The sequence below is a fragment of the Haliotis rubra genome, unplaced genomic scaffold (assembly GCF_003918875.1).
Source record: "Haliotis rubra isolate DU_JTF1 unplaced genomic scaffold, ASM391887v1 Scf2038, whole genome shotgun sequence".
Classification (NCBI taxonomy): Eukaryota; Metazoa; Mollusca; class Gastropoda; order Lepetellida; family Haliotidae; genus Haliotis; species Haliotis rubra.
In genome coordinates, this window is record NW_025766046.1 from 12,688 (window position 1) to 24,141 (window position 11,454).

Consider the following 11,454-nt stretch of genomic DNA (forward strand, 5'->3'; position numbering starts at 1 on the left):
GGTACAACAGGTACATATCGGTACCACAGCTACATATCGGTACAACAGGTACATATTTGTACAACAGGTACATATCGGTAAACAGGTACATATTTGTACCAAAGGTACATATTTGTACAACAGGTACATATCTGTACCACAGATACATATCGGTACAACAGGTACATATCGGTACCACAGGTAATATCGGTACAACAGGTACATATCGGTACCACAGGGAATATCGGTACCACAGGTACAGGTACATATCGGTACCACAGGTACATATCGGTACCACAGGTACATATCGGTACCACAGGTACATATCGGTACAACAGGTACATATTTGTACAACAGGTACATATCGGTACCACAGGTACATATCGGTACAACAGGTACATATTTGTACAAGAGGTACATATCTGTACCACAGGTACATATCGGTACAACAGGTACATATTTGTACCACAGGTACATATTTGTACAACAGGTACATATCGGTACCACAGGTACATATCGGTACAACAGGTACATATTTGTACAACAGGTACATATCGGCACCACAGGTACATATCGGTACAACAGGTACATATCGGTACATATCGGTACCACAGGTACATATCGGTACCACAGGTACATAGCGGTACCAAAGGTACATATCGGTACAACAGGTACATATCTGTACCACAGGTACATATCGGTACAACAGGTACATATCGGTACAACAGGTACATATCGGTACAACAGGTACATATCGGTACAACAGGTACATATCGGTACCCCAGGTACATATCGGTACAACAGGTACATATCGGCACCACAGGTACATATCGGTACCACAGTTACATATCGGTACAACAGGAGACCCAGAGTCACACAAGAAGAAACTGCACACCTTTTCCTCAGTTTTACGAAATCTCTACAGTGTATAATTCTTACTATATGATAAGCAAGTGTTTATGAATCACATGATGCCAGATGCTAGCCTGCCCACCCGTTCTACCCGACGTAAAACATGCAAAGGCCAGTCGGTTGTTCTACTGCATTTGTCAACTGACTTTTGACACCACATCTCTTCAAGGGCGTGGCACGATGCCTAGTGTCAAATCCGACAGATTTCGATATTATCCTGTCAACAGTTATACGGTGATTAAGGAAAACATTACAAATCATGTTGTTACAGTTTTTGCATTAAAATGACATGCCATAAAATAATGGACAGTTTCTTTATTCTAGCAGCATATATGTACAGCAGCATGACCCCACAGTCCAATAGGTGTACACCATCGAGACCCCACAGGGAAATATTTGTACAACATCGATACTCCACAGATAAATATTTGTACAACATGGAGACTCCACAGGGAAATATTTGTACAACATCTGGTACAGTATACAAAACCCACCGACTTACGACTGGTTTAGTCGAGTTCTGGGTGAATAGATACCGCGCGATTAGCAAAGAAAGAGCTTGGGTGACACTTAGTGAGTGAATCAACTTATCATAGTGGGCAATACTATTCACATACTTGTTGTGGTTGAATAGTATTTCAAGATCTGTCATATAGACCGTTATGTCTCCCACTCGATCGCCTCCATGGTGTACTGCATAGCGAGTAGTCTATGGTTTGATTGTTTTACATTTTGGTGCAGGTACACTGGATCTAAGAAATAAAACACTGTGAACACATGTACAGCCAGTGCAAGTAAGCTAGAGACCATCTGCATCCGGGAACGGGTGCAAAGTCGCTCTTTAATATATGTCTGACATGTGTCAGTGTTTAGTGTTGGAGAAAGTCAAATAACGTCGGATAGTGACATTTACCACCTCGATGAAGTCACGACCAGGCCACGGTGATTTAAGAACAAGAGTAAATCTGAAAGTTGAAAGCATGTGTAACTGATCCTGACACACCTAAGGGACACAACTCAGTTCCTGAATGTACGGCGAATGTACAATCGGTACCAGTGACAATAAATAGAGAATCTCACCCAAGTGTCTTTTGATATCCAATATAGCACCAGGAGTTGATGAAGTAACAAATATCCGAGGCTTGCCGAGGATATTTGTGCTTTTATCAACGAGTGTTGATATATTTGATATCAGAAGACACGAGGGTGAGATTCTATTTATCATCAAAATCACTCTTCATTAGTTTTTAATTAAAAATGTACATCTCTGAACACAGTACTGCCATTGTGGATTTGCAGTGCAGCGATGTCATAGCATTGTGGCGTCATCAAGTTCATGTAGCCATATCATTGTCAGGGCATTGCACTGTCAAAACGAAATCAGGTTTTGATGATAAATCGAGTTACACAATTGTCCAGGTGACATGCGTCATACCTAAAACAGCGATAGTATTCGATCATGTTTCTTTGTTCGTGCAATGTCTGCTGCTGTTGCGCCATTTTTGTTTACATCCTTGACGTCTACACCCGGCAGCGGGAGGAGGTACTGCACCATCTGCACATTGCATTCCTCATCCCCTCCAGCACAAGCGACGTGGAGGATGCTGTGGCCGTCATCATCAACAACAGTTGAATCACAACCTTCCTGAACAAGGAAATCCAACACGTCTATGTGACCTCCCTCTGCTGCCACCATGGCTGCTGTCTTCCCGTAGCGGCCTCTGCTGTTGATATCAATAGACGTCTCCATCAGAACCTTCTCCACAATGTCCTTGTTTCCTCCACTGGAAGCCAGATGCAGTATGTTGTTATTGTAATCATCCATCAGCTTCATGTCGCCCCCTTCTTTCACAAGTAAGTCAAATATAACTTTACAACCGCGGTTGGCTGCCACCATTAATGGCGTCCTTCCCTGTCGCCCAGCACTGTTGATGTTGAAAAGGTGTTTGAACAGTAGATAGTTGACAATGCTCACATTATCTCGGATGCAGGCCAGTTGGAGCATATTATCACCATAATTGTCCACGAGTAGAAGACGTGCATGTTCTCTCGTGAGTAGGTCCAACACGGGTCTGTTTCCCTGACGTGCCGCCAACATGGCTGGTGTCTGTCCTCGGCGGTCTCTCGTGTCGATGTCAACAAGTTCAAGTTTCAGGAGTTCATTCACCATCTTCACATTGTTTCCTAAGCAGGCCAAATGTAGGATGTTCATTCCATCAGCATCAACGTGTGAGACATCGCCCCCTTTACACACTGTGAAGTAGAAGACTTCAATGTTGTCAAACTCAGCCGCCATCATCATGGGAGTGCGGCCATGTTTTCCTTTGCAGTTGATATCAAAATACCCTTCAGAGACAATATACTTCACCATCTCTGTGTGTCCTCCCATACACGCCACGTGGAGGATGTTGTCGTCATCCTCATCCAACACAAACACATCACACTGTTTTGTCAACAGGTACTTGAACACTTCTATATTGCCATTCTCAGCTGCCATCATCATGGCAGTTCGCCCTTTGTATTTCCCCCTTTTTGTTGACGTCAAAGTTGAACCTTGAGAGTACATATTCCACCATATCCACATGACCTCCACGACAGGCTGCATGGAACACAGTATCTTCTTCATCATCATCAAGAGACAAATCGCATCCTTCACCCATAAGAAAATCGAAAACATCCTTACGGCCACTCTCTGCCGCAAGGATCAACATCCTCCCATCATTCAGTCCATCCGTAACATCCAGTGAAGCGATGTGCATTATCATTGGTAGATCCCCTCCCACACAGGCAACATAAATAAGCTTGTTCCCAAAGCAGTCTCTAATGGTGATGTCCCCTCCTTTACGCCTGACGACCTCAAAGGCCTCCTTGTGCCCCGTCTCGGCTGCGGCCATCAGAGGAGTCCTCCCCTTTCTGTCCGTGCCATGGATGAGGGCCCTGTGTCGCTGGTTTCTGTCACATGTGTGCTGCACCATACTCCCGTTGCCGCCCCTGCACGCCACATGGAGGATGTTGTTGCCATCAACGTCTTCCAGAGATCTGTCTCCTCCGTCTCGTAAGAGTAAGTTGTACACGTCTTTGTGTCCATACTCTGCAGCAACCATCAAGGGCGTTCTTCCATCATTCCTCCTACTGTTCATGCCCACAATGCGTTTTAAGAGGATATGCTGTACAATGTGTACCTTTCCTCCAGCACAGGCCACGTGGAGGATGTTCATCCCCTTGTCATCCAGCAGCGACGTCTGGCCTCCTTTCTCTACGATCAGGTCGAAAATTCGTTTGGAACCCGTCCACGCTGCCTTCATTAGCGGTGTCCTGCCCAAGTTCCCTCTACAGTTGATATTGAATATCCGACGTGAGAGCAGATCTTCAGCAATAAACAGATGGCCTTTAAGACATGCCAGGTGGAGAAGGTTGTCACCGTCATCTCCAACAAGTCTCATGTCGCAGTGTTTGTTGTTTACAAGTTCCAAGTAGACGTGTTTGCACCCATGACGTGCTGCCAACATCACCGGCGTCAATCCTCTTTTGCCTTTTACATTGATGTCAATATTTCCTTCAGAGAGAATCAACTTGACTATTTTGAGATTATTTCTGACGCAGGCAATATGCAGAATGGTGTTATTGTCTTCATCCACTACCGACAGATCGGCTCCCTTCCGGCGGAGTAGCTTAAACACGTCCACGTGCTGGCCATCTGCTGCTGCCATCACTGGTGTCCTGCCGTTTGACCACCGGGTGTTGATGTCAACTCCATCTCGCCGTAAGATGCGAGTGACTTCATCCACGCTCCCCGAGTAGCAGGCACCGTACAGATCCGCGTTGTTGGTTGTACAGGACATCCTGACAGAAACATAGGCAGTGATTACTACGTCTGTCAAACACACTACACTCTGGACTCAAGTCCTTCTATGAGTTTTTTATGCTATGGTATTGATGCAATATTCTATCATAAAACACCATTCACACTGTAAATCTATATAAAATGTCATGTATCTACATTTCGTTCTGTGGTAAATATCCATAATATTGTGTCATGATGACCTTCATAGTTACCTGTTGTCCTGCTTTGTTTGTAGAATCAATCGACTTTTCTCTGTTAATCTCAGTTAATCCTAAGAACTGCTTACCTGTCTGTCTCACCCGCTTGTCTTGATCAGGCGGCTCTGCGGGTCAGTAGCGCCTACTGAACGTATAATCGCAGGAAACAGACAACATGTATGTAATATCCTGACAGCTTGCATTATTAAACTGTGAATGTACGTAGTCGACCGACAATGAATAGTTCTTTGGTGTCAGCAAGTTGTCAATGAATAATGTTACTGCATGTAGACATTCGTTACTGCACGTGTCCTTCTGGACTGCATTCGAGCAGTGACGAAGTATGCACCTATTTGTGCATGTACCAATCCTTCACTGCGAAGTATTGTTAATTTGTTTCCAAAGTTTTGTCATTCATCTGAAACCAAACACTCCGTCACATTCGTCCTTATCTATGTTTGTCGTAAGAGTCGACTAACAGGACGTGGTCAGGCTCGCTGACTGGGTTGATGCATGTAATTATATCCCAGATCGATTATAGATCGATGCTCATGATGTCAGTCACTTCATTGTCTGTTTCAAACAGGGATATTTAAAGACCCCCGATAGGAAATATTCCTTGTCCGGGGTTAAATAAAGTTATGGATGAAATACATTTGTAAAATGATTGAGACAATAAAGTTTGATAATTGACCGGTGCAGATGTGGTCGATGTGGATGTAGATGTGGTCCATGTGGGTGTATATGTGATCCATGTGGGTGTAGATGCGGCCCATGTAGGTGTAGATGTAGTCCATGTGGGTGTAGATGTGGTTCATGTGGATGTAGATGTGGTCCATGTGGGTGTAGATGTGGTCCATGTGGGTGTAGATGTGGTCAGTGTGGGTGTAGATGTGGTCTATGTGGGTGTAGATGTGGTCCATGTAGGTGTGATCTGGTCTGTGTGGGTGTAGATGTGATCCGTGTGGGTGTAGATGTGGTCTGTGTGGGTGTAGATGTGGTCCATGTCTGTGTAGATGTTGTCCATGTCGGTGTAGATGTGCTCTATGTGGGTGTAGATGTGGTCCATGTCGGTGTAGATGTGACCTATGTCGGTGTAGCTGTGGTCCATGTGGGTGTAGATGTGGCCGTTGTCGGTGTAGATATTGTCCATGTGGGTGTAGATGTGGCCCATGTCGGTGTAGATGTGCTTCTGTAGGTGTATATGTGGCCCATGTCGGTGTAGATGTGGCCGTTGTCGGTGTAGATATTGTCCATGACGGTGTAGATGTGACCCATGTCGGTGTAGATGTGGCCCATGTCGGTGTAGATGTATTTCTGTAGTTGTACCTAAACCACTGTGCATCTGTCACGTTGAAGCCGGGCATGATAATTCCTCAATGAACGTGCAACTCAATGGAATGACTGATGCATTGATGCAATATGAGGTATGTACTTTATGATGGCAATTGCGCTCTTAACAGAGACAAATCTTCACTGCTTTTTGTCCACCTTGAAAAGGTTTGACAATATTCACGCGCCGACAAGTTACATTAAATACGTTAATGACGTTATATAGAAATGTCTCCACGCCTTATTTGTTCCCGAAAGTACTGTACAAAAGCCACTTCACCACGACATGTTCCCCAGTATGTGTTTGTCTATTGAAATAACAAATGCTGCTTAACTGTGAGGGAAAGTCTTCTGAAGAAAAGAAGTTACACTGGTGCCCGAGCAAGTCAGTAATTATGTATGTCGGCCTTAGCCCTGTACGTCCTGAATCAAGGGTGGCAAATCATCGATTACAGATTACAAATCACTAACAAATACGCAAACACTATTACAACAGACCCGCTCCACGTGAAGCTTTTCACGTGTGACGGCCAAACAACAGGCGCTTTATACTCACTTCAAAAACTCACGTTACGCTTTGTCATTGGTTTTCCGGTCGAGCTGGTGGCTGAATAATTCCGAGTGTTATTTTTGTTTATTGAACACACAAAGATAAGAAGCAGGACGCAATGCATGATTCCATGAAATACGGACCTCAGTGATCCAAATGTTGTGAATAGATTTGGTTCGACTCAGTCTCGTGTTTGTCAGAGCGTCGTTGTACCGGAAGTGTTGATCTTAATATCAATCACTGGATTGTCGGGTCCTATTCCTGGCAGTACAGACTGGTATTAGGAATACACAACACCTTTCTGAAAGTGGTTGGACGTAACATCATGTTAATAATATATTTTCTATTATCCTTTCTTGGTAAAGTACAAGTTGTAGTACTATGTGCATACGTGTGAGAGAGTGTGTGTATACGTGTGATAGAGACTGTATGTACGTGCGAGAGAAAGTGTGTGTGTACGTATTGGGGAGGGTGTATACGTGTGAGAGAGTGTGTGTATACGTGTGATAGAGACTGTATGTACGTGCGAGAGAGAGTGTGTGTGTACGTATTGGGGAGGGTGTATACGTGTGAGAGAGTGTGTGTATACGGGTGATAGAGACTGTATGTACGTGCGAGAGAAAGTGTGTGTGTACGTATGGGGAAGGGTGTATACGTGAGAGAGTGTGTGTATACGTGTGATAGAGACTGTATGTGCGTGCGAGAGAAAGTGTGTGTACGCATTGGGGAGGGTGTATACGTGTGAGAGAGTGTGTGTATACGTGTGATAGAGACTGTATGTACGTGCGAGAGAAAGTGTGTGTGTACGTATGGGGAAGGGTGTATACGTGTGAGAGAGTGTGTGTATACGTGTGATAGAGACTGTATGTACGTGCGAGAGAAAGTGTGTGTGTACGTATTGGGGAGGGTGTATACGTGTGAGAGAGTGTGTGTATACGTGTGTTTGTTAAGCCCTGTGCCGGCCATTCACAACTGTGCGCGGACCGTTGTATAGATCCATTATCTGACATTCCCAATCGATAATACGGTTTCCTTACAGAGTCTCACTTTATCGAGCATTAAGTTTCTGTAGTGTCATAAAGGCTTTCTAACTCACATTGAAATGTTTGAAAAGGTTCAAGTATTTTAGTCCCCTGAGCTGACAACTACATAACGGCTGGTGAATGCCACACTCCGTCAGCACAGTATCAACACGTGCAGTGATCCCGGCTATGGACATGCATACATGCACAAGTGGATCATGACAACACAAGGTATGCATTCTGTCAGCGGTGACACACATATTGTCCATTTATTAAACAGGCACACTCCGTTCATGGTCTGCCAGTTATATACAATACACGCATCACACTCAGTCACACAGCAAGCGTGTATACGTCTGTAGTATCAGGATCAAGGTTGGGTTTAGGGACAAAAACACCATTCTCGTTATGTGATTTCATTTTACTAATCATAAACTTGTTTTACAGAATAAAAGCACAGCTATTAAAACAGGAAACATAAAAGGACAACGAAATCGAAATATTTGCAGTTTTGATACTATATAGAACTATTTTCGAGGGATCTGTACATCTCATCATATGGGTGGGTGTCCAGCTGGGACAGAGTGGACAGAGATGACCAGCATCACGTGGACATGCTGTCGGAGAGAGACTGAAAACCCTGTTCTCTGGCTACCATGGCAGCTGTAGACCCGAAGTGGTTTCTCGCCGCCACGTCGACCATGTCCATCTGGATGATGTGATTCACCATCCTCTCATTCCCTCCACTGCACGCAACATGGAGGACGTTGTCCCCATTCACTGTCAACACAGACACGTCACATTCTTCACTGACGAGAAGGTCAAACACCTTAATGTGTCCATGCTTTGCTGCCAACATGAGCGGTGTCATTCCCAGGAGTTCTGTACAGTTGATGTCGACCAAGTCGCGCAGGACCACGTACTCCACCATCTCCAGGTGGCCGCCGCTGCAGGCAACGTGCAGCAGGTTATCGCCTTCGTCATTGACGACAGACACATCGGCTCCCCGTCTGATCAGAAGATCCACCACGCTCACATAACCCATGCGTGCCGCGACCATCACTGCCGTCCGCCCGTACTGGTTCCTGGTGTCCAGGTTTACATGGTATTTGTACAGGATCAGCTTCACTATGTCCACGTGACCTCCATAGCAAGCCACATGGAGGATGTTGTCCCCGTGGTCACTGACCAGTGCCACATCACCGCCTGTGCTGACCAGCAGGTCAAACACTCCTTTATGGCCCCAGCGAGCGGCGATCATGACAGGGGTTCGGCCGTACTCGCCCCTGCTGTTGATGTCCACGACATGCTTGGACAGGACATACTTAACAATGTCGGTGTTGCCGCCGATACACACCACATGGAGGATGTTGTTGTTGTAGTCATCCACCAGAGACACGTCACCACCTTTACTGATGAGCAAGTCCAGCACGTCTCTGTGTCCCCCCTCAGCTGCTGCAATCAGCGGCGTTCCCCCGTACTGACCTCCACTGTTGATGTCTACGATGTCCAGAGATATGATGCACTCCACCATCGTCACGTGTCCTCCAATACAGGCAAGATGAAGGATGCTGTCGCCGTTGTCGTCAACACATTCCAGGTCACTTCCTCTACAGACAAGAAAGTAAAACACATCTCGATGTCCAGACTCGGCAGCCAGCATCACCGCAGTCCTCCCGTACCTGCCTCTGCTGTTGATGTCAGCATTACTCAGTGAGAGGACATATTTCACCGTTTCTACATCATGTCCCAAGGAAGCGATGTGTAGGATGTTGTTACCGTCATCGTCCACCAAGGATGGGTCACCGCCTTTACGTACGAGGACATCAAACACTTGTCTGTTTCCCGCTAAAGCTGCCACCATGAGTGGCGTCCGTCTCCCCTTCCCCCGACAGTTGATGTCAAACAGATCCAGATTGAGGACGTGCAGCACCGTCTCATCATGGCCTCCAAGACAGGCTATGTGGAGGAGGTTGTTGCGATCGGCATCAGTCACAGACAAATCACACCCATGCTGTTTAAGTACACCAATTACTGTTGTGTGACCCCTCTCTGCTGCAAACATCAGCGGCGTGCGTCCATTGTTTCCTGTACTTGTGATTCCAGCAATGTTGTCGGAGATGACACCCGGACAATCTCCACACATCCACCACGACACGTCATGTGAAGTATGTTATTGCTGCTAGTGTCTTTTAGCGACAAGTCAGCTCCTTTACTGACCAGCAAGTCGAACACACCTCTGTGACCTCCCTCAGCTGCAAGCATCAATGGCGTCTGTCCGTTGCCTGATTTACTGTTGATACGGGCGATGCGTTTAGAGAGAAAATGGAGCACCATGTTGTTACTTCCACCCCGACACGCCGCATGGAGGACGTTTTCACCATTAGAGTCCACAAGTGATACATCACCACCATTATCAACAAGTACTTTTAACACGCCCCTGTGTCCATACATCGCCGCAATCATCACAGGTGTCCGCCCATTCATTCCCCGGCAGTTGACGCCGACAATGTGCTTAGACAGGATGTGCTTGACCATAGGCACATTGTCTCTGTGACAGGCCAGGTGTAAGATTGTGTCGCCTTGTTCGCTCACTAGAGATAGATCCGCTCCAACCCTTTCCAGGAGGTCAAACAGATTAACATGTCCACCCCATGCCGCTTTCATGACTGGTGTTCGTCCGAACTTTCCTCGACTATCTATATCTATAAAGTCTTGTGAGAGGATGTATTTCACTATCTCTATATTACCTCCCAAACAGGCGAAGTGGAGAATGTTGTCATCATCATTGCTCAAGCGAGTTACGTCACTTCCGTTTGTAACAAGGAAGTGGAACACCTCGTCATGTCCACACCTGGCTGCTAGCATCACCGGTGTCCTGCCGACCCGCCCTTCAGCGTTCACGTCAGTTTGAGCACTGGACACCAGGTGTTGGACTTGTTGCAACTTGCCTCTTTTTACAGGCGACGTGGAGGTCACTGTCAGAACTCGCCTCGCGTGGTGGAGGAGGGACATGATCGACATTGATGTGACCTTCACCTTCCGAAGATGGAGGAGGAGAGGGAGCGCTGTCTGTTGTCTCTGCAACATCAAATATATGTTCAAACCATGCATGACTGTTTTGCCTAAAACCAAGCTGTAGCTCAGCTGACAACAGCTAAGACAGACACTTACAAGTTGAGTTTTTTCTGATATGCAACTCTTGATATTAGTGACATTATAATTTGACAAATTCAATGATATGTGAGCTGACATCACCTTGCTTAGAGTCGATGGTGACCATACCTTCAAGTCTGCCAGGATTCTCCATCACGATGTCGTATCTGCATTAGTCCTTCTGTCTGCAGCCAGACTCACAAAGATGAACGATGCTTGTAGTGCACTAAAACTGAATCAAAAAGAAATTTAAAGCGAATCATTTCTACGAATGTACAATCATTGTTTGACAAAGGATGTTAAGCAGTTGACTTTCAGCCGACTGGGACCATTTCTAGATATGTTGGTGTCGGAGATGTGAGACCACAAAGTTATTTTCAAAATTGTCATTGTTGAAAATGTTCTAAAATAGGTACTTCACTTCGTATAAACTCCTGACTTTAAAATACATTGATGCCTCAT

At 45.7% G+C, this 11,454-nt stretch overlaps 3 protein-coding genes across 3 annotated transcripts; all 3 read right to left on the minus strand.

The window, feature by feature from the left end:
- Window positions 1-2,326: 2,326 nt before the first annotated feature.
- LOC124275886 (death-associated protein kinase 1-like) lies at window positions 2,327-3,187 on the minus strand. Its single transcript, XM_046711568.1, has one exon. The coding sequence runs from the start codon at window positions 3,185-3,187 to the stop codon at window positions 2,327-2,329; it is 861 nt and encodes a 286-aa protein (XP_046567524.1).
- Window positions 3,188-3,377: 190 nt separating this feature from the next.
- Window positions 3,378-4,733, minus strand: LOC124275887 (serine/threonine-protein phosphatase 6 regulatory ankyrin repeat subunit C-like). The gene has a single exon (XM_046711569.1). It carries the CDS (start codon window positions 4,731-4,733, stop codon window positions 3,378-3,380), a length of 1,356 nt encoding a protein of 451 aa, XP_046567525.1.
- Window positions 4,734-8,440: 3,707 nt separating this feature from the next.
- LOC124275888 (serine/threonine-protein phosphatase 6 regulatory ankyrin repeat subunit A-like) lies at window positions 8,441-10,704 on the minus strand. The gene is made up of 2 exons (XM_046711571.1): window positions 10,057-10,704; window positions 8,441-9,850 (listed from the first exon to the last, which is right to left on the minus strand). The coding sequence occupies exons 1-2, from the start codon at window positions 10,702-10,704 to the stop codon at window positions 8,441-8,443; spliced, it is 2,058 nt and encodes a 685-aa protein (XP_046567527.1).
- Between the last annotated feature and the right edge of the window lie 750 nt (window positions 10,705-11,454).

What these genes read in the sequence shown, in the direction of transcription:
- LOC124275886 (XM_046711568.1), bottom strand. Translation starts at nt 3,187, where the DNA reads ATGGCGGCTGAGTTTGACAACATTGAAGTCTTCTACTTCACAGTGTGT.
- LOC124275887 (XM_046711569.1), bottom strand. Translation starts at nt 4,733, where the DNA reads ATGTCCTGTACAACCAACAACGCGGATCTGTACGGTGCCTGCTACTCG.
- LOC124275888 (XM_046711571.1), bottom strand. Translation starts at nt 10,704, where the DNA reads ATGCTAGCAGCCAGGTGTGGACATGACGAGGTGTTCCACTTCCTTGTT. An exon ending in GAGGTGTGTTCGACTTGCTG is followed by an intron (nt 9,851 to 10,056) that starts GTCAGTAAAGGA and finishes GTACTTAAACAG; the next exon opens with CATGGGTGTGATTTGTCTGT.